Source organism: Heterodontus francisci, chromosome 47 (assembly GCF_036365525.1).
Source record: "Heterodontus francisci isolate sHetFra1 chromosome 47, sHetFra1.hap1, whole genome shotgun sequence".
NCBI classification, from domain to species: domain Eukaryota; kingdom Metazoa; phylum Chordata; class Chondrichthyes; order Heterodontiformes; family Heterodontidae; genus Heterodontus; species Heterodontus francisci.
Genome location: NC_090417.1, coordinates 18076197 through 18098652, shown reverse-complemented (window position 1 = coordinate 18098652; position 22456 = coordinate 18076197). Strand labels below are relative to the sequence as shown.

Sequence of the window (22456 nt, the reverse complement as noted above, 5' to 3'; positions counted from 1 at the left end):
CTCTGTGACTCCAGTCCCACATCAATACGGTTAACTCTTAACTGCCGTCTGAAGTTGCGAAGCAAGCCACTCAGTTGCATCAGTCATCTATGAAAAATGACAAGAATAAGAAAATACGGCCATAGGGCCTGTTTCTGTTTTATACTGAATGTGTAATTCACCACTCTGACCTAGGCATTGGATTTGAAATGAGACAGATACACCCAACCCCACAAATCCTGCAAAGTCCTCCTCACTAACATCTGGAGCCAAAGTTGAGAGAACTGTCCCAGACTTGCCAAGGAACAGTTCGACACTGTATTACTCAAGGGCAGGGCAAAGCCACGAGAGCTGGTGGCACAATGGTATACAGTTGTCGGGAGTGGTTCTGGGCATTTTCAACAATGACTCCTGACCCTATCAAGTCTTATGGCTTCAGGTCAAACATGGGCAAGGAAACCTCCTGTTGATTATTCCCTCCTATCCTCAGCTGATGATACAGTACCCCTCCATGTTGAACACTAGTTGGAAGAGGCACTGAGGGCAGCAAGGGCACAGAATGTACTCTGGGTGGGAGACTTCAATAGCCATCACCAAGAGTGGCTCAGGAGTACCGCTACTCACTGAGCTTGTTGGGTCCTGAGGATTCAGGTGAGAGATCCAACATTAGGGAATAATTTACTTGTTCTCCCCAATCTACCTGTCTCAGTTGTATCTGTCCATAACAGTGCTGGTGGAAGTGACCAGGGCACAGTTCTTATGGAGACCAAGTCTCCTCACTCTGAGGACACTCTTCATCGTGCTAAATGGGATACATTAAGATAAGATGTCGCAGCTCAAAACTGGCCACCTATGAGGCACTGTGGGCCATCAGCAGCGGCAGAATTATAGTCAACTGCAATCCATAACCTCATGACCCAATGTATCCCTCACTCTATCATCACCATCAAGCCAGGCGACTAACACTGGGTTAATGAGGAGTGTAGGAGAGCATGCCACGAGCAACAGCAGTCATACCTGAAGATGAGGTGCCAACCTGGTGAAGCTTCAATACAGGACGATATACATGCTTAACAGCAGAAGCTAAGAGACCCCACAGCCAACCGATCAGGTCAAAGCTCTGCAGTTCTGCCACATCCAGTTGTAAATGTTGCTGGACAATTAAGCAATTAATGGTGGGAGGAGGCTCCTTGAACATACCCATCCTCATTGGTGGCAAACCCAGCACGTGAATGCGAAGGACAAGACTGAAATGTTCGGAACCATCTTCAGCCAGAAGTGCCAAGTAGTTGATGTCAGCCTGCTGCTGAGGTCCCCATCATCACCGATGCGAGTTTTCAGCCAGTTCAATTCACTCCATGTGCTCAGAAGAAGCCGCTGAGTGCACATGGCACATTAAAGCCCATGGGTCTTCACAACATTCCAGCTGGAGTGCTGAAGACCTGCGCTTCAGAACTAGCCATGCCCCTTGCCAGGCTGGTTCAGTATAGTGACAACATTGTGGCGCAGTGGTTAGCACTGCAGCCTCACAGCTCCAGTGACCCGGGTTCGGTTCTGGGTACTACCTGTGCGGAGTTTGCAAGTTCTCCCTGTGACTGCGTGGGTTTCCGCCGGGTGCTCTGGTTTCCTCCCACAGCCAAAGACTTTCAGGTTGATCGGTAAATTGGCCATTGTAAATTGCCCCGAGTGTAGGTAGGTGGTAGGAGAATGGTGGGGATGTGGTAGGGAATATGGGATTAATGTAGGATTAGTATAAATGGGTGGTTAATGGTCGGCATAGACTCGGTGGGCCGAAGGGCCTGTTTCAGTGCTGTATCTCTCGATGATCTATGAACATTGGCATCTACCTGACAAAGTGGAAAATTGCCCAGATATGCCTGTTTTGCAAAAAGGAACACAAATCCAATCCGGCCATCATCAGCAAAGTGATCGAAGGTGTCGTTGACAGTGCTATCAAGCGGCACTTACTCAACAATAAGCAGCTCATCATTGCTCAGTTTGTGTTCGAACAAACATGGACCAAACAGCTGAATTCCAGAGGTGAGTTGAAACTGCCCTTGACATTAAGGCAGCATTTGACCAAGTATGGCTTCAAGGAGCCTGAGTAAAATTGAAGTCAGTGGGAAAACTCTCCACTGGTTGGACTCATACTGAGCACAAAGAAAGCTGGTTGTTGTCATTGGAGGACAATCATCTCAGCCCCAGGACATCGCTGCAGGAATTTCTCAGGGTAGTGTCCTAGCCCAACCATCTTCAGCTGCTTCATCAATGACCTTCCCTAAGGTCAGAAGATGTTCACTGATAACTGCAGTGTTCAGTTCGATTTGCAGCTCCTCAGATACTAAAGCAGTCCGTGCCTGTCTGCTGCAAGACCTAAACAATATTCAGACTTGGGCTGATAAGTGGCAAGTAACATGCGCGCTACAACAATGTCAAGCATTGAACATCTCCAACAAGAGAGAAACTAACCCCCTCCCATTGACATTCAATGGCATTACCATCGTCAAATCCGCCACAAACATCATCCTTGGGTTACCATTGAGAAACTCAACTGGACTCGCCACATTTATACTACAAGGGCAGGTCAGAGGTTGGGTATTCTGTGGCTAGTGACTTACCTCGTGACGTCTCTAATAGGTATAAGATCTCTTCAGACTTTCAGTTCAATCGATCAAAGCTGCCTCCATATTGGTAACAATTATGATATTTATTTAAATATAAGGGAGAAAACACATAGTGCTTGAGCAGCAGTTTACAAGTATTGAGAATTACATTACAGTTGATTCTGGCATAGAAGGTGTGACCTCAAACTTGCAAACGCTTGCACGCCTGTCCGATGCTCTCCTTGGCCCTTCTACACTGAGAATGACTCCAAACTGCAAAGGTATCTCCCAAAAACTGGAACTGGTGAAAAATCCAAAGAAGTATCTTCCTTACGGTGAATTCTACCCAATTGTGGCTCAGCAAAGTCTGTGTCGAGACATAGAATCACAGAACCATTACAGTGCAGAAGGAGGCCATTTAGCCCATCCTGTCCGCACTGGCTCTCTGAAAGAGCAACTCCCTCAGTTCCATTCCCCTGCCTTCTCCCCATAGCCCTGCACATTCTTCCTTTTCATATAACTGTCTAATTCCCTTTTGAATGCTTCAATTGAACCTGCCTCCACCACGTTCTCAGGCAGCACATTCCAGACCTTAACCACTCGCTGCGTGAAGAAGTTTTTCCTCATATCGCTTTTGCTTCTCTTACAAAATAGTTTAAATCTGTGCCCTCTCGTTCTCGATCCTTTCACGAGTGGGAACAGTTTCTCTCTATGTACTCTGTCTCGACCCCTCATGATTTTGAATTCCTCCATCAAATTACCTCTCAGCTTTCCCTTCTCCAAAGAAAATAGTCCTAACTTCTCCAATCTATCTTCATGACTGAAATTCCTCATCCCTGGAACCATTCTCATGAATCTTTTCTGTACTCTTTCCAATGCCCTCACATCTTTCCTCAAGTGCGGGGCCCAGAATTGGACGTAATACTCCAGCGGAGGCCGAACTAGTGTCTTATACAAGTTCAACATAACTTCCTTGCTCTTGTACTCTATGCCCCTATTAATAAAGCCCAGGATACTGTATGCTTTATAAACCGCTGTCTCAACTTGTCCTGCCACCTTCAATGACTTATGCACATATACACATAGGTCCCTCTGCTCCTGCATCCCCTTTCGAATTATACCCCTTATTTTATATTGTCTCTCCATGTTATTCCGACCAAAATGAACCACTTCTGTCTGCCCATTCCACCAACTTGTCTATGTCCTTTTGGAGTTCTACGCTCTCCTCCTCACAGTTCACAATGCTTCCAAGTTTCATATCATCTGCAAACTTTGAAATTGTGCCCTGTACACCAAGGCCGCCTCCTTCTTTGCCCTCCTTGTCTTGAGAGACAATGGGTAAGCGCCAAGAGGTGGTCAGTGGTTTGTGGAGCAGCGCCTGGAGTGGCTATAAAGGCCAATTCTAGAGTGACAGACTCGTCCACAGGCGCTGCAGATAAAATTGGTTGTCGGGGCTGTTACACAGTTCGCTCTTTCCTTCCATTTCTGTCTCTTTTCCTGCCAACTGCTAAGTCTCTTTGACTCGCCTCTCTTTAACCCCGCCTTTATGGCTGTCCGCCAGCTCTGGTGATCGCTGGAAACTGATTCCCACAACTTGTGGTCAATGTCACAGGACTTCATGTCGTGTTTGCAGGCGTCTTTAAAGCGGAGACATGGACGGCTGGTGGGTCTGATAAGAGTGACGAGCTCGCTGTACAATGTGTCCTTGGGGATCCTGCCATCTTCCATGCGGCTCACATGGCCAAGCAATCTCAAGCGCCGCTGGCTCAGTCGGGCGTATATGCTGGGGATGTTGGCCGCCTCGAGGACTTCTGCGTTGGAGATACGGTCCTGCCACCTGATGCCAAGGATTCTCTGGAGAGAGCGAAGATGGAATGCGTTGAGACATTGGTCTTGGCTGCCATACGTTGGCCAGGCCTCACTGCCGTCGAGCAAGGTACTGAGGACACAGGCTTGAAACACTCAGACTTTTATGTTCCGTGTCAGTGTGCCATTTTCCCACACTCTCTTGGCCAGTCTGGACATAGCAGCAGACGCCTTTCTCATGCACTTGTTGATTTCTGCATTGAGAGACAGGTTACTGGTGACAGTTGAGCCCAGGTAGGTGAACTCTTGAACCACTTCCAGAGAGTGGTCGCCGATATTGATGGATGGAGCATTTCTGACGTCCTGTCCCATGATGTTTGTTTTCTTGAGGCTGATGGTTAGGCCAAATTTGTTGCAGGCAGCCGCAATCCTTTCGATGAGTCTCTGTAGACATTCTTCTGTGTGGGATGTTAATGCAGCATCGTCAGCAAAGAGGAGTTACCTGATGAGGGCTTTCCATACATTGGTCTTCGCTCTAAGACGGGCAAGGTTGAACAACCTGCCATCTGATCTTGTGTGGAGGAAAAATCCTTCATCCGAAGACTTAAACGCATGTGAGAGCAACAGTGAGAAGAAGATCCCAAACTGTGTAGGTGTGAGAACACAGCCCTGTTTCACACCACTCAGATAGGAAAGGGGTTTGATGAGGAGCCGCTATGCTGAATTGTGCCTTTCATATTGTCGTGGAATGAGGTGATGATACTTAGTAGCTTTGGTGGACATCCAATCTTTTTTAGTAGTCTGAAGAGACCACGTCTGCTGACGAGGTCAAAGGCTTTGGTGAGATCAATGAAAGCAACGTAGAGGGGTATCTGTTGTTCACGGCATTTCTCCTGGAGCTGACGAAGGGAGAACAGCATGTCAGTGGTGAGAACAGCTCATCCATGACTGGCAGAGACTGGGCTACATTGAGGGCGGTCTCAGTGACAACATTTTCCCTGGAGTACAGTTCCAGGTAGTGCTCAACCCAGCGGTCCATTTGCTTGCATTGGTCAGTGATTGTTTCCCTTGATTTAGACTTGAGGGGGGCGATCTTCTTGATGGTTGGCCCAAAAGCTCTCTTAATGCCATCATACGTTCCTCTCCTGTTTCCAGTGTCTGAGGCCAGCTGAATACGGCTGCATAGGTGTTGCCAGTAGTCATTTGCACAGCGCCTGGCTTTTCTTTGTGCAGTGCTTCTGGTGGCTTTAAGTGCGAAGGATGTTAACTCGCTGGGGACTTTCTTGTAGTTCAGCAGTGCGGTGTGCTTCGTGGCTATGACATGTTCCAGCTCTTCAGAGTGAGATTGAAACCAGTCTGCATTCTGCTTCTCACGTTTGCCAATGTGGTCATTGCTGAGTCATAGATGGTGTCTCTGATGCGAGCCCACTTGGTCTGTGCATCCCCTGCAGGGGTGTTTTGAAAGGCTTTTTCAAGTGAATTAAGAAACTTTTGTAACAGCTGTGGATAAGAAATTCTGTTTGTGTTGATGTGCAGGCGGCCATTCTGCTTGGAGTGACGTAGCTTCTTTGGTTTGAGTCTAACTTTGCTGCACACCAGGGAGTGGTCAGTGTCGCAGTCCACACTGTGGAAGCTGTGTGTGATTTGAACACGGGTTATAGAGGCTCGCCTTGTGACGATGAGTTCCAGCTGGTGCCAACGATGTCATCTTGGGTGTCTCCATGAAACCTGATGACAGGGTTTAGTTTGAAAGAACGAGTTGGTGATGCAGAGGTTGTGATAGGTACACAACTCCAGCAGTCTCTGTCCATTCTCATTCATCGTTCAAATGCCATAGCGCCTGAGGCAGGAGGGCCATGAGTCATGGTCGGCCCCAATCCTGGTGTTTAGGTCGCCTAGCCGGAATAAATGTTTGGTATTAGGAATAATGATATTATGGAATTCCTCGTAGAATTGGTCTTTAACTTCAGGTGGAGAGCAGAGTGTTGGAGAATAGATGCTGAGTAGGTGTACTGGACTAGAGGCGTTGAGCAGTCGGATGGACAGTATGCGTTCCGAGCCATTTGTAGGTGGCTCTATCATGCTGAGCAAAGAGTTTCTGATGGCGAAGCCCACTCCATGCTATCTTGGTTCTTCAGGATCCCTCCCCTGCCAGAAGAAGATGTAGTCTTGCTCTCTTAGAGATCTGCTTACAGGGAGGCGTGTCTCCTGAAGTGCTGTAATGTCCACATTGAGTCTACTGAGCTCGTTGTTAATGATGGCGGTCATCCGAGAGTCGTCGATTTGTGTAAGGTCTTCTGACAGGCCAGGACACACAGTTCTGACGTTTCAGCTTGCAAAAGGAAGGGCTGGTACCTTCTTTCCTTTTTTTGTTGTGCTGTTTGGTGCGGTGTTACTGTCCACTTGTTGGGCAATGACCCTGAGCTCCAAGCACCCATTGAAGAAGGTGGACTGTGGCATGACAGAACCTTACTGACAGGGGGCTGCCCGGTTTGAGGCGGGTGGTATCTGTCCAGTGAGATGAGATGACCTCTCCCACGCCAATTGAGCTGGACTTAAAACCCATAACTGCTGCCTTCTGTGTTGTTTTGCTCACTGTGAGGCGACTATGGAGTGACCGCTCCATGGCCCATGCCTGGGCGCAATGTATGGAGGTTGTGGGAGGGGGTGTGAGGGGGGATGTGGGTGGGGGGGAAGGGTGCGAGGGGTGTAATTGCTTGCATGTGGAGCCATCCACATGTGGACCGTCCCCGGTCCGAGAACAGGAAGGCCATGAGCTCATCGTCACCCCAGTCCGCGCACTGCAGCTCCGGCTCCGACATGATCCCGTAGCAGCTCTGGCTGCTGGTGACACTTATCCTGAACGCAGCGGCCTGGTGGCGCCAAGTCAGCTTCAGGCCACGGGAGCTGGGCTCCTGGCTTCAGCTCCCCGCTCACTCAAGTAGAGACCAGGCATCTCCATTGGAGGTGAAGTGGCCCGATTCCCTGGCTGGCCAGTTCCTCCCTTGTCTGCCGCTGCCGGGTCAGTTGGAGCTAACACTGTGCCAAAAATACATCTGCCCCATTTTGTACCCAAACAGCCAAGATCTAGGTCATTAATATATATCAGGAAAAGCAAGGGTGCCAACACCGATCCCGGGGGAACTCCACTACAAACCTTCCTCCAGCCTGAAAAACATCATTAAGCACTACTCTTTGTCTCCTGTCACTCAACCATGTTGCTACCATCCCTTTTATTCCATGAGCTACAGGTTTGCTCAAAAGTCTGTTGTTTGCCACTGTATCACATGCCTTTTGAAAATCCACGTACACCCACATCAACAGCATTGCCTTCATCAACCCTCTCTGATACCTCCTCAAAAAACTCCAGCAAGGTAGTTAAACATGCTTTTCCCTTAAATCCATGCTGGCTATCCTTAATTAACTTACATTTGTCCACAGGCCATGGGCCTCCTGTATCTGCCTTTTAGCCTTCTTCTTCTTCTTCCTCTTCTTGTCTCGAGAGACAATGGGTAAGTGCCTGGAGGTGGTCAGTAGTTTGTGGAGCAGCGCCTGGAGTGGCTATAAAGGTTTTTTCTCACTGTTTCTACTGTTCATGATGCACCCTAGGATCTTAAAAAGATAAAAATTCTAATTATAATAAAACCTATGTTTAAACATCTCCTTTACCTGAATTCTAACAGTTCCAATAAATCTAAAGTAATAAAATTATAGACTTGCTAAATTAATATGAAACTGCGACCTAGCACTGCAGCAAATCACCAAAGTTTCTTTGACAGTATCTTCCAAACCTGTGAGATCAGAGGTTTGGAGTTTGGAAGAGGTTGGAGATAGGTAGGGGGCGGGGCCATGGAGGGATTTGAGCATGAGGCTGACAATGTTAAAATTGGGGTGTTGCTGGACTGGAATTTAATGTAGTTCAGCAAGAACAGGAGTGCTGGGTTAATGTGACTTGCTGCGAGTTAAGGTGCGGAGTTTTTGAGGAGCTGAAGTTTGCGAGGTTGCGAGGTGGGTTGCTGGCGCGGAGAATATTTGAACCGAGTCTGGAGGTAACAGAAGTATGGTTGAGGGTTGCAGCAACAAGCACAGAGGCAGGGAAAGTGGGGAGGGGAGGGAAGAACAAAAGGGCAGGTCAGTGATAAGGTGGAACGCAGGAGTGATTGACAAAAAGGATGATGGTGTGCAGCAAAAGGGGACAAGTAAAACAAAAGATGTGCCTGGAGGATGTGTGAATAGCAGAATAATGAACAACTGCAATCTGAAAACAAGATGGAAAATCAAATCCAGCAAAGTAGAAGGAAACAAAATGGGGGCCGAGGTTACAATTTAAAATTGTTGAACTCAATGTTGAGTCCAGAAGGCTGTAAATTGCCGAATCGAAAGATGAGGTGCTGTTCCTTGAACTTATGTTGAGCTTCATTGAAACTGTATAAGAGGTTGAGGACAGAGAGGCGAGAATGGGAGTGGAGCTTTCTGAAGTGTCAGCCGTGGCTCGTTTTTGAACGTCTGCCTCTGAGCCAGAAGGTCATGGGTTCAAGTCTTGCTCCAGGGACTTCAGCACATAATCATGGCCGACATTCCAGCACGGAAGGAGTGCTGCGCTGTCCGAGGTGTCGTCTTTCGAAGGAAACATTAAACCGAGGACCCCTCTGCTCTCTTGGGTGTGTTACGACCGAGGTGGGAGGAGTGCACTGTTTAATCTAGTCTCTCTTCTCCACAGGTCACAACATAAATTTTTTAATTTTCCCACTTACTGATACAGTCAATCATACACACTATTTTTCCCTGATAGAACACACGAACCAACTTTCTTTAATAAACAACAAAATTATCAGTTTATTATAAAACAGGTCTTGACCAATAATCAAGTAAAACATGAACACACAGATTTTCATTTCGAAGTTCCCTTTTATACCTTAGCCCCACACACACACACACACATATACATACATACACCAGTTTACCGGAAAAATAAAAGGGATTTTTATAAATTCAGAGCTCTGTTACAGGCAAAAAAAGCACTTGGGCTGATTACTTGCTCATTTTTTGAAGAAAACAGCAGATCAGATACTTTGTTCCAAAACTGGCACAAAGTCGAGCCTCGGAGTACACATAGACAGGTTGGGATCTTTTAGAACAGTTCTTTTAGGCGGTGTTGCGAATTATTTTAGCAGGCTTTCTTCAAAGGCTGGAGACCAGATGAATTGACACAGTGGACTTCTCAGAGTCTTTTACAGATGCTGGAAAGCAAGCTGGGTTGTGGTCTTCTCTCCTCTCTTCACTTCTTCAGCCTCACTTTATCAGCCACTAACTCCAGAAGGTAAAACACACTCTGACTCTACACCCAAAAGCTTGTGAGTTTTCTGCCCTATCAGGTGCGCGCTGCTACTGCCGGGCTTGTCCAATCAAGGAGCATGACTGACTTCTCTGCCCATATTTTCCCCTGTTACCAGGCTTTCTGTTCTATTTTTAAATGGTCACGTGATAACCAGTAACATTGTTGCCAAACTAGTTCTTTAACTGCCCTCTTGAAAAAAACTGGTCCCACATTTATTCAATTTGACTATGAATTCCTCAAAAAACATTTTAACAAAAAAAACCGGAGTCACTTCCATAACATCTCCGCTGTCGGAGGAATGAAACACTATTTTTAAATGTGGTTCATGACAAAGTGTGGGAAAAATAGAAGATAAAAATATTTAAAACACATTTTCTCACACATACTCATTCACTCTTGTAGTTAATACAATTCTGCTCTCTACACTCTTTCATTCAGAGAACTCAAACAAAGTTAAATTCGCGATAAAGCATCTGCAATAACATTATTTTTGCCCGCAATGTGGATAAGCTTTATGTGATAAGGTTGGAATAGTAAACTCCATAAGAATAGTCTGGCTTTCTGGTTTTTAAATTTTTCCAGAAAGATTAGGGGGTTATGATCAGTATATAGCAGTGTCTCTCTGCAGTCGTGGTGGACAAAGACTTCAAAATGCTGAAGAGCCAATTCTAAACATACGCTTTCTTTTTCCACTGTGGAATATCTTTTTTGGTGTCAATTTAGCTTTTTGGAAAAGTATTCCGCTGGCCTTTCTATCCCTGATTCATCATCTTGTAACAGCACTAAACCAACCCCTAGGTCACTAGCATCAATTGCTACCTTGAAGGGCTTAGTGAAATTTTGGTTCATTGATCAAAATGTCTTTCAGGCTCTCATAGGTTACTTGGCACTCCCCTGACCACACGACCTTGGTTTTCTTTTTCTGCAGTAAATCTGTCAGTGCAGCAACTACGGTACTGAAATTTGGCAGAAACCCCACATCCCCAAAAACCTCATGATTTCTCACTTAGTCTTTGAGGTAGGGATCGCCACCAATGCTGGGGCATTTTATAGCCTGAATGGCATCACTTGACATTGGAAAAGACTGTCCGGTGTGACAAAGGCCGATATTTCTTTAGCTTGGGGTGTTCAAGGAACTTGCCAGTATCCCTTCAACAAACCTATTTTTGTAAGAACCCACTCTGTCAACACAGTCTTCCAAGCGCAGTATTGTGTAGGAGTCTGCCTTTGTTACTGCATGAACTTTTCTGTAGTCGATACAGAGTCTAGTTGAACTGTCAGGTTTAGGAATTGATACTACTGGTGAACCCCAGCCGCTTTGACTGGGTTCTATGAAGTGGTTCTCCGGCAGGTATTGGATTTCTGCTTTTACTTGGGCCTTTTGTCTGGACTTACGAGGGAAGGATGCTGTTTTATAGGAAAGGATTCCCCTGCATCCACATTATGTGTGGCTAAGGGTTTACATCCTGTCTTGTCGCTACAGATTCTTTTAAGTTCTGTGAATAGCCTTGTTAGGTCCTCTCATTGGTCTGCACCTGAATTTGAAAGCATTGTGTCTGATCTCCCTAACAATTCAGTATTAGCTAACCGGATAATAGGAGGTTCAGTTTGAGAATTGTCTCGGCCTCCTTTTGTCTCATCCTCACTATCCCTTTCATCCTTCACTGTCCCGACTATCTGACATAGCTGTGCTTGATCATCCTCCTCTCGGTGATAGTATTGTTTTAACACATTGACACAGCCGATTCTTTTTCAGGCGATCTGGGGTGTCAATCAAATAATTTACTTCAGTTCTCTTGACTACTTAATATGGTCCACTGAACCGTGCTTTCAATGGTTCACCCTGTAAAGACAGTAATACTAACACCTCATCCCCTGGTTGAAATATTCGGGTCTTGGCATGCTTGTCTGCCCATTTCTTCATAGTTGTTTGGGAAGCTTTAAGGTGTTCCTGAGTCACTTTGCAGTTTCTCGTGAGCCGTTCCCAGAACACTGATACACAATCATAGCACAGAAGATTCATTCCACCTTTATTCAGTTTGACTATGAATTGCTCAAAAAATATTTTAACAAAAAAAATCAGAATCACTTCCATAACAGGGGGATGTAAAATAGCCTACAGTGCCATTTTAAGAATAGCAGGGGAATTCTTCCTTGTGTCCTGACAATGTTTATCCTTCAACCACAGCACAAAAATGCAGATTATCTGGTCTTTTCACATTGCTGTGAGTGGGATCTTGCTGTGCACAAATTGGCTGCTGCATTTACTACATTACAACAGGGATGACACCTCCAAAGTACTTGATTGGCAATAAATTGCTTTGGGATGTCCTGAGGTTGAGAAAGGCATGATAGAAGTGTTATTTTCTTCCTCTTTCATGGTGAGGCTGCCTCTTTAATTGTCATTTCCATGCCTCTCCCTCTGCTGACATACAGGTCCCCAAGCACTTGGGCATTTTCGGGGGATTTCATTTGCAGTTATAAACAGCCAGTGTGAGTTTTAGATGACTGAGCAGTGACTGTCCGGAGGAAAGCCTCCCTGCACTAGAGGGGAGTGTTGTTTGAGATTTGCATACCTCCCCCACAGAGCTAGGGAAAGAAAATTAAAAGCTGATTGCTGCATTGAGTCTCACTTCATGACTGCACTTCCTGCAGGAAGGATTATGAACAGTAGTTGTCAGCATGACGAGGACCTGCTCCTCCAGCCCATTTGGGACAAGCTGCATTCTCACCGGGACCTTCTGGCCTCGCCCTTCTTCCCGGTGATGTTCACCTTCGCTGCCAATCTGCTTGCCTGTGCTCCCTACCTGCTGCTGGACGCCATGGGACCCCGCTGGTCATTCTTCCACCAATACAAGCTGAAGCCGTACCATAGCGTCAAGCCGGAGACTGTGGCGAGGTGCCTGTCCAGGATCTGCTACAACCATGGACTCTTCATCTTCCCGGTCACTTTGGTGTGTCAGGGCTTGAGGCCGCAGCCTTGGATCCCGCAGGCTCCGACTGTCCTCCAGCTGGTCACCGGTGTGGCTTTGTGCCTGCTGCTCTTTGACTTGCTCTTCTTCCTCTGGCATCTACTCCACCACCGGGTGCCCTTGCTTTACCGCTGGTTGCACAGTCTCCACCACCAGCATGGCAGCACCTTTTCACTGTCTGCCCAATACGCTAGCGCCTGGGAGATCTTATGCCTGCAGCTGCTGGCAGTCTCCACCCCCTGTCTTCTGACCTGCCACCCTCTGACCGAGATGACCTTCTTCCTCCTGAACATCTGGCTCTCAGTGGAGGACCACTGCGGCTATGACCTCCCCTGGTCTACACACAAGATTGTCCCCTTTGGCATCCTGGGCGGAGCCCCTTTCCACGACCTGCACCATGAGAAATTTCGATGTAACTACGCTCCTTACTTCACCCACTGGGACAAGCTCTTCCGGACCTACAGGAAGCCTTCAAGAGGTAACTGTGTGTCTTCATATCCTGAATCGTTGGGGAGAGAGAGTTGGTGGGGAGAGTGCTGGTGGGTGGGGGGGGGGGGGGGGGTGGTATTGGCGGTTGGGACTGTTTAAGGGGGGAATGTTAGTTGGCAGGAATGGCTCGTTGGGGGGGTGGGGTCGGGTTTCTAAACAAGAGGCATTTCTCAGTGGGAAGTGAAAGTCTTGTCAGATGGCACTGTCACTGAGGGTGGCCCTTGATGCTCAGGAGAAAGTGAGGACAAGTTTGATAGGACTGTGGTGTTTCCCCATGAATACTCTCCCATCTACAGAGACATGAATGGCACCTACTTGGTGAGACGCTGGAGGCCAGGTAGGTGTCCAGAGAACTGGGAATGAGTCAGTGAATCAGTAAAGGGGATGAGGGAGGGAACAGAGCAAACTAACATCATCCGATTCAGTGGGCAGAAACTGCAGATGTTCACAGAATTGATTTTAAATCACACAACTGGTACAGTGATTGGATCAATTGCATATCTGAAACTCAGGGTCTTGCTAATCTACTCCATTGTGGGTTCTAATTTAGACTGAAAAGAGATGTTTCGACTCTTTTCAGGCTGGGATTTTCCCAGAAATGCACCATAGCATGAGAGAGAAAGAGAATGTGACAGAGATAGAGAAATAGAGACTGTGACAGAGAGACTATGACAGACACTGCGACAGAGAAAGACTGTTTCAGAGAGATTGGAAGAAAGAGACAGAAAGATTGTGACAGAGAGAGACTGTGAAAAACACTGTGACATAAGGTAGAAACAGAGATAGAGAGAGAGAGTTGCTGTTATAGAGATTGAGCGAGACTGACGGACAGAGACTGATTTCACAGAGGGAGAAACTGACAGTGACAGGCAAAGAAACTGATAGAGAGAGAGACTGTGACAAGGAAATCAACTATAATGGGAGGAAAAGAAACCCAAAAAGCACCAGGTTCACTCACACTTTGTAATAAACCTGCTGTCAAACAACCTTTATTCCTCAACCAACATTGCTAAAACAGATTCTCTGGTGATTATCACCTTATTGTTTGTGGGAGCTTGCTGTGCACTGATTGGCTGCAGTACATACCAGTCGTGACTGTACTTTGAAAGTACTTCATTGGCTGTAAAGGACTTTGGGGCACCCTGCAGTTATGAAAACCGCAGCAGAAATACAATTTTTTTTTTCTGCTACAGGACAGCCTGACAACAGACAGGAAGAGAAAGTGAGAGAACAGAGAAAGGAAGAACAAAACAGACAAGGCTCTGTCACGTGGTGGAACTGAGCATCGCGGAATGACGCTATGAACTGAACAGCCCACTGATCAGAGGCTGGCTCCACGGTGGTACTCATAAGCATGATCTCTGCGGCTATTGATGACAACACATTGTTTGATGGCTTCCTGAGTGCCGGCACCGTTAGAGACTCTGCTGATGGACCCTAGGACCCAGCTAAAGATCGCACCTTATTCCTGCACAGAATTTGTAGGGACATGGCTCGTAGCTTTCGAATGAATCAGGATTTTGAAACATCTCATCCCTTTTCTGGTTTTCCCATGCCCCCAGACCTAGTTTTGTCAAGTATGTATTCCTGGAGATTTTCCCTGCCAAAGAAAATTTGAAAAAGCACAATCTTTTGAACACCCCATGGTTTTGCTTGCAGCCGTGTCCTAGAGATTTGCCTGTAATTCTTGGAAATTCCAGGGAAATTCTGGAGGGTTGCAACCTATCCAAGACCATGCCAGTGCTACTGAAATTCCCTGACACTGCTCAGACTTGCCTCCAAAGCGTTTCCTTTCCCATGTGGACCGGTCACGCTCTGGTGCTGCCGTATCATGGCCTAGCAGGCAGCAAGACAGTGCCCTCTGGGGCCTGGCAGGCCAGGCTCATCACTGGCCTCAAAGCCTGTGCACAAGGGGCAAGTCTGTAACCAGCCCAGCCCAACACATGGTGGCATCGCTTCACTGCTCCTCATGGCTATTAGCCTCTAACTGACTACCAAGATGTACGCATTTCCACCTAGAGAGGGAGATAGGTTTAACACCGATCCAATTCATCAACAAATAATCATTTGTAGAATAAACATGACATTATAAGAAGCCCAGTTCAGCACGTGAGCTTTTGATGGTTGGCACTGAAGAAAACCAACCAGAAAATGAAGGCTTTGGACTCCAGTCTTTAATCAGTAGAGCCAAGGATTCTTTCAGCTCCTGCCCAAACTCTTGGACGTCAACTAAAATTCTCAATGTTATTTTTGCATGATGTGATAATTTAGCAGGTTTCAACAGCACTCTCAACCTCTCCCTTAAATGCCTTAACTCCCACGAAGATCATGACTCTCTCTCACCATGACCGTTCCCCCTGTTATTCCCCTCATCTCTGCTCCCTTAAGTCCAAGGGATGCAAACTTGAATGGTGATGGCAGACAACTGGTTGAGCTGTTCATCTCCAGATCTGACTGGAGCATGTAAAGCACAATCGGGTCGTGCTTTCATCTGCTGAAGCTGCTCACTATTCCACGATCATCCTGGAAGGCAAAGATAACACCTGGTTTACTTTCTCTGCTGCAAACAGTCTTCTTAAACCCCGCTCCCTGGTCTCCTCCACACTCATTTCCAACAAGTGCGAGGAGCTCGTGGACCTCTTTGTTGCTGGCATTGAGATCATCTGATCAGCTACCTCTGCCGATTCTGTCCTTGCCTCTAGTCTACCTGGCCAAACTTCCTTTGGGATTCCCCCTCTGCCATAGCCCTGAACTCACATCTTTCTCCCGTTTCTCTCCAACTCCCCTCATGCCCCTCGGAGCTCATCTTGTCCATGAGACCCACCTTCTGCTCCCTTGATCCTATTCCCACTAAATTACTGAGCATCCAACTTCCTCCCACTTATTAGCCAAAAATGTTTTTTTTTAGATTAGAGATACAGCACTGAAACAGGCCCTTCGGCCCACCGAGTCTGTGCCGAACATCAACCACCCATTTATACTAATCCTACACTAATCCCATATTCCTACCAAACATCCCCACCTGTCCCTATATTTCCCTACCACCTACCTATACTAGTGACAATTTATAATGGCCAATTTACCTGTCAACCTGCAAGTCTTTTGGCTTGTGGGAGGAAACCGGAGCACCCGGAGAAAACCCACGCAGACACAGGGAGAACTTGCAAACTCCACACAGGCAGTACCCGGAATCGAACCCGGGTCCCTGGAGCTGTGAGGCTGCAGTGCTAACCACTGCGCCACTGTGCCGCCCCGTTCTCTCTCTTCAGGTGTTGTCCCTCTTCTTTAAATCTACCGTCATCACCCCGTCCTCAAAAAAAACAACCATTGACTCTCCGTCCTTGAAAACTACTACCCCATCTCCAACTCCCTTTCCTCTCCATAGTCCTTGAATGTGTTGTCGCCTCCCAAATCTTTGCCAATCCTTCCAGAACTCCATTTTTGAATCCCTCCAATCAGATTTGTGCCCCTCCACAGCACCGTAACTTATCTCTTATCAAAGTCGCAAATGACATCCTGGCGAAGGTAAGCTATTCTTCCTCACCCTTCTCCACCTGTTTGCAGCCTCACACCATCCTCCCTCAATGCCTCTCCACTGTTGTCCAGGGGGATAGGTCTACTCTCACCTGGTTCCATATATTCATAGCCAGAGAATTACCTGCAATGGCTTCTCTTCCTGCCCCAACACAGTTACCTCTGGTGTCCCCCAAGGATCTATCCTTCACCTCCCCCTCCCCATTTCTCATCTACATGCTGCGACTTGACAACATCATCCGAAAACACAGCATTAGTTTTCATGTCTACGCTGACTACACCCAGCTCTATGTCACCACCAACTCCACTGTTGCTAAATTATCAGACTGCTTGTTTGACATCCAGTACTGGTTGAGCTGTGTAGAAATGTCCTTCAGTTAAATATTGGAAAGACCTTTCGGTCTTCAGTCCCCACTCCAAACTCCATTCCCTAGCTACCAACCCCATGCCTCTCCCTGGCCACTGTCTGAGGCTGAACCAGACTGTTCGCAATCTTGGTGTCATATTTGACTCCGAGACGATCTTCCGACCACATATGTGTGCCATCACTAAGGCCACCTATTTCCACCTCCGTACCATCCACAACTTTGCCCCGTCTCAGCTCACCTGTTGCTGAAACCCTCGTTCATGCCTTCGACTTGATGATTCCAATGCATTCCTGGCCCACATTCCACCCTCTGTGAACTTGAAGCCATCCAAAATTCTGCTGTTGTGTCCTTACTCGCACCAAGTCCCATTCACACATCATCCCTGTACTCGCCGACTCTTGAGCACCCCCAGTTTTAATCATTCCACCATTGGCGGCCGTGCCTTCAGCTGCCAAGGTCCTAATCTCTGGAATTCATTTCCTAAACCTCTCCACCTCGCTTTCTTCCTTTAAGATGTTCCTGCAAACCTTTTAACCAAGCTTTTGGCCACCTTATGTTGCTCGGTGTCAAATTTTGCTTTCTAACATCCTGTGAAGTGCCTTGGGACGTTTAATTATGTGAAAGTCACTATCTAAATGCAAGTTGTCACTGATTTATATCTGTTTATATAATTATCACAGTCAACAAGAAACATGGATGTTTTTGTTAAGCTCGACATTCGAGTTGAAATATGAATATCTGCTCTAATTGTAATATATTGAGTGAGATGTGTGAATGCAAAGAGTAGGATTCAGTGTCCCCGGCCCCATCTTCCCTCTCAGGGAGGAAAAAGATCCCATGTTATTATTTTGAAGACGAGCGGGGGAGTTCTCCCTGGTGTCCTGGGGCTGATATTCATCCCTCGGTTAACATCACTAAAACACATTACATACATCATCAGTATCACATTGCTGTTTGGGGGATCTTTCTGTGCACAAATTAACTGCACATTTCCTACATTAAAACAGTAACTACAATTCAAAAAATATTTCATGGCTGCAAAGCACTTTGGGACCTGAGGTTATGAAAGCTGCTCTATTGCTCACTGGCCGGCATAGTGGTGCAGTGGTTAGCACCGCAGCCTCACAGCTCCAGCGACCCGGGTTCAGTTCTGGGTACTGCCTGTGTGGAGTTTGCAAGTTCTCCCTGTGACTGCGTGGGTTTCCGTAGGGTGCTCCGGTTTCCTCCCACCGCCAAAGATTTGCAGGTTGAGAGGTAAATTGGCCATTGTAAATTGCCTCTAGTGTAGGTAGGGAATATGGGATTAGTGTAGGATTAGTATAAATGGGTGGTTGATGGTCAGCACAGACTCGGTGGGCCGAAGGGCCTGTTTCAGTGCTGTATCTCTCTAAAACTATTAAAGTGAGTCCAGATTCTTTTTTTGAATACAAGATTAGAAAGAGAGAAAAAAACTTGCATTTCTTTAGTGCCTTTTATGACGTCAGGACATCCCAAAACTCTATGTAGCCGATGAAGTACTTTTTGAAGTGTAGTCACTTTTGTAATGTGGGAAACCCAGCAGCCAATTTGGGCACAGCAAGATCCCATACACTGCAATGTGAGAATGGCCAGATAGTTTGTTGTTCGTGATGTTTGACATCCACCTGAGAGACCTGAGCAGACAAGGTCTCAGTTTAACATCTCATCTGAAAGACAGTCTGTCCAACAGTGCAGACTTCCCTGAGTTCTACGCTGGGAGATTCAGCCTGGAGTTTTGTGCTTAAGTCTCTGGAATGGGACTTGAACCCCAATCTTCTGACTTCCAGGTGAAAGTGCTACCCACTGAGCCACGACTTTCATTTAAGGTGGCAAAATGGCGACAAGGGGTTAATTCCACAAGCAATAACTAACTTGTCCGGGTTCAAACAATCAAGATCTTCGTTCTAGTCCTTGATGACAGCTGGAAAATATTAGTTTGCATGTACTGGGCTTTGTGGAGAATTCCCATCAGAGTGTTTGAGGCACGTTGCCAGGTGATTTTCAGGCCCAGTGAGGAAGCAGCTTTCTGTGTGTATTTTTTTAATCTTCCTTTGCTGAGTGCCAGGAATCAAATATCCAAGGTTAAGTGGCACTGCATAGGGTTACCATCTCTCCAGTATTGTCCTGGAGTATCCAGGAATTAAGGATTAAGCTCCCAGATACTGCTGCAAGGAATCTCGTGGAAAAATCAGAGGGGTGTTGGAAACGCTTCAGTTTATTAGTTATAAAAATATTGAAGATGCAGGAAAAAGGGCTTTTGACAGGGTTGTGCGTTGGGAGATTCTGTCATGAAACCTCCAAGAAGACGCCCAACCAGAGATGGCACCCTAAGTTGAAGACTCACCCTCATCTGGACATTCGGGAGGTGGGACTGAAGTATCAGTGACTGCTGGTCTCTGCTTGTCTAATTTCCCGACTCCAAGCCTGGCTGTTAGCCTTGTTGGACTGTTGGAGCAGGGAGGAATGCTGCTGCATTGGACTGGGATTTTCTCCTGATGTCGTTCCCCCGCCCCCACCCCCCCCCCCCCCCCCGCCCCCTGCTGGACCCCGCACAAATCCATCCCCATCTCTCCCGCAAATCCCTAATTGAACCTCTTCAATCACAGTACAGAAACAGCCCTTAGCAAAGTTAGTAGTAACGTCCTATGTGACTGTGACCATGGTAAACTATCCCCCGTCGTCCTCCATTACCCGGATCCATTCTGATCTATCTAATGGAGGATAAATTTCTTCACTCAGAGGGCTGTGAATGCTCCATCAAAGAGTATATTCCAGGCTGTAATAGATAGATTTTTGGACTTCAGGAGAATTCATGGACATGGCGAAAGTGGAATTGAGATCAGAGATCAGCCATGATCTTATTGAATGACAGAGCAGGCTTGGGAGGCCATATTGCCTCCTCCTCTTATTTCTTGTGTTGTTATTAATTGTATGACCTCCAATTAAATATTGGAAAGACTGAGCCATTGATTTTGGATGCCAGTTCCATTCCCTCACCATCACTCTCCCTGGCAACTGTCTTAGGCTGAACCAGCCAGTTTGCATCCTTGGTGTCATACTTGACGCTGAGCAGAGCTTCCCACCACATATCCTCTCCATCGCCAAGACTACCTACTTCCACTTCCAGAACATCGCTCGCCTCCGCCCTGCCTCAGCTCATCTGCTGCTTAAACCCTCATCTCTGCATTTGTTGCCTCTGGACTTGACAATTGCACTGTTTTCCTGGACGGCCTCCCACTTTCTACCTTCCATAAACTTAAGCTCATCCAGAGCTCTGTTACCCATGTCCTAATTAGTTCCAAGTCCTGTTCACCCATCTCCCCTGTGCTCACTGACCTACATTGGCTCCCAGTTAAGCATTGCCTCAGTTTTGAAATGCTCACACTTGATTTCAAATCCCTCCATTGGAGTCTGCAATTTGAGTGATCGGAGGGTAAAAGAAAATGGTTTTGTCAGTATGTGCACCAGGAGGCTGTTTTCAGGATGTGGGTGAAGTGATTGAAGTATGTCCCCCAAGTGTTAAATGCCTCAGTTTGTCTGGAACCGACCTACCCCAACCAGGAGGCCTCCCAAACTCATTCCCTGGCTTCTGCTGAGCTGCTTGATCTATTATGGAACAGCCTTATGGAGGTTTGCTGTAGGTAAACCCAGAGCTTGGGACAGGACATGAACCTGAAGGAGGGGGCATCCCTCTTTCTGCTCCTGCATGCTATCCTGTGACCCCCCCCCCACCACCAATAGCAACTTGTATTGATATCATGCCTTTAACATAGTAAAACGTTCCAGGGTGCTTCACAGGATCGTTATCAAACAGAGTTAGGTTTAAGGAGCATCTTAAAGGAGGAGAGAAAGGCAGAGAGGTTCAAAGAGAGAATTCCAGAGTTTAGGGCCCAAGCAACTTGAAGGTACAGCCACCAATAGTGGAACAAGTAAAATGTGCAAAAGGCCAGAATTGACAATATGATTCCCCCACAGTTGAATAGCCTAACAACCATCATCATCCAAGCTTGCCACAGGAAGAATGGCTACTGAAATGATGTACAATGGGAGGCATCAGGAGAGTTGGAGAAATTTGATTGAACGGGTGGAGTTTGCACTCCAGAGGGCTCTTCTCCCACTTGTGCCATCTGTTTTTCATGCCGCTTGCTACTGTCATAGAGATCTGTGTTTGTGGCGTTCCTGAATCACTGAAGCCTGCTCAGTGATGATTGCTGAGCATTCAGTCATATCTCAGTTACAATGGATGCTTTATGATGCTGCCACATGTTAACTGGCCATTGTGCAGTCACGGCAGTTGCACAAGCCATGCACTCTGTTATTAGTGTCCGTAAGGGACAAGGATTCAAGTAAATGGTGTGTGTATATTTGGTTAGAATCTGGCTGTGTCAGACACACACTCTGCAGAACCCTCAGAAATAACCAGTTTCCGCACTTATCTCTACATCCATTCTACGTAGAGTCTTTAATATAAAATAACCTCAAATGGTGCTTTCACAGAAAAATGGGCATCGAGCTAAAGGAGGAGATTTTAGCAAGAGGCAGTGAGCAAAACCTCAGTAGAAGAGGTTTGGCAAAGTTCCACTTTGCCTTGTGTGGAACTCTGGAGGCTGGCAAGAAATACGTCAGGATGGTGGGGTGTGTAGCCAACAAAAGGGTGGACATGTGTATCACTGGCTGTGAGGGTGAGGTTATGGCAGAAGTGGGCAATGTACTGGAGGTGCAACTGAGCCAAGGTTGTTAAAATTAGCCAGTGAAGGACTCCAGGACTGGTTGGACAGATTCCTGGAGATTGCATCACCTGACCATTTGCCTCCAACTGCCCCACCCAGTCAAACAGTCGAGTTATATCTAATAAACTGAAATGAAAATAAAAATATAATGACCCTTTGATTTTTCTCCTGAATTTTCCTACTGCAGTGCGATGAAATCAGTCTTTAATTCCTGGCAACTCCAGGACCATCTTGGAGAGTTGACAATCCAGCAAGTCAGTTTTAACTGGAAAATCCACGTCTTTTGAACCCTGGGGCAATTTGGGGCTGACAGCCAAGTCGTTCAAGTCAAGTAGTCTGGCAAATTGTGGGACTCCATCCCTCCTCGCTGGAGTGACAGTCTTTCTCCCAGGGTTAAGCTTTTCCAATTTAGCGCTGAGACGGCTGAAAATCCAATAAAATCTTTCCCTGGTTTCTATTTTGCAACATGCACAGGTCGCAGCATGATACAATTATTTAATTGGAATGGTTTTTGTGGGAATTGTAATGGGAAACAGTTTGTAAACAAGAAGGTCAAGGTTGTTGTGAACTTTGCTGGCACAGAATATGTTTACTTAAAGTTGAGGAGTCCTACTTGCCT

The 22456-nt window shown here is 46.7% G+C and overlaps 1 protein-coding gene across 1 annotated transcript; it reads left to right on the top strand.

The window, feature by feature from the left end:
* The first annotated feature begins 12389 nt into the window (after positions 1-12389).
* On the top strand, positions 12390-18087 carry LOC137357163 (cholesterol 25-hydroxylase-like protein). The gene is made up of 2 exons (XM_068023263.1): positions 12390-13176; positions 14381-18087. The coding sequence occupies exons 1-2, from the start codon at positions 12390-12392 to the stop codon at positions 14467-14469; spliced, it is 876 nt and encodes a 291-aa protein (XP_067879364.1). The 3' UTR covers positions 14470-18087.
* The last annotated feature ends 4369 nt before the right edge of the window (positions 18088-22456 follow it).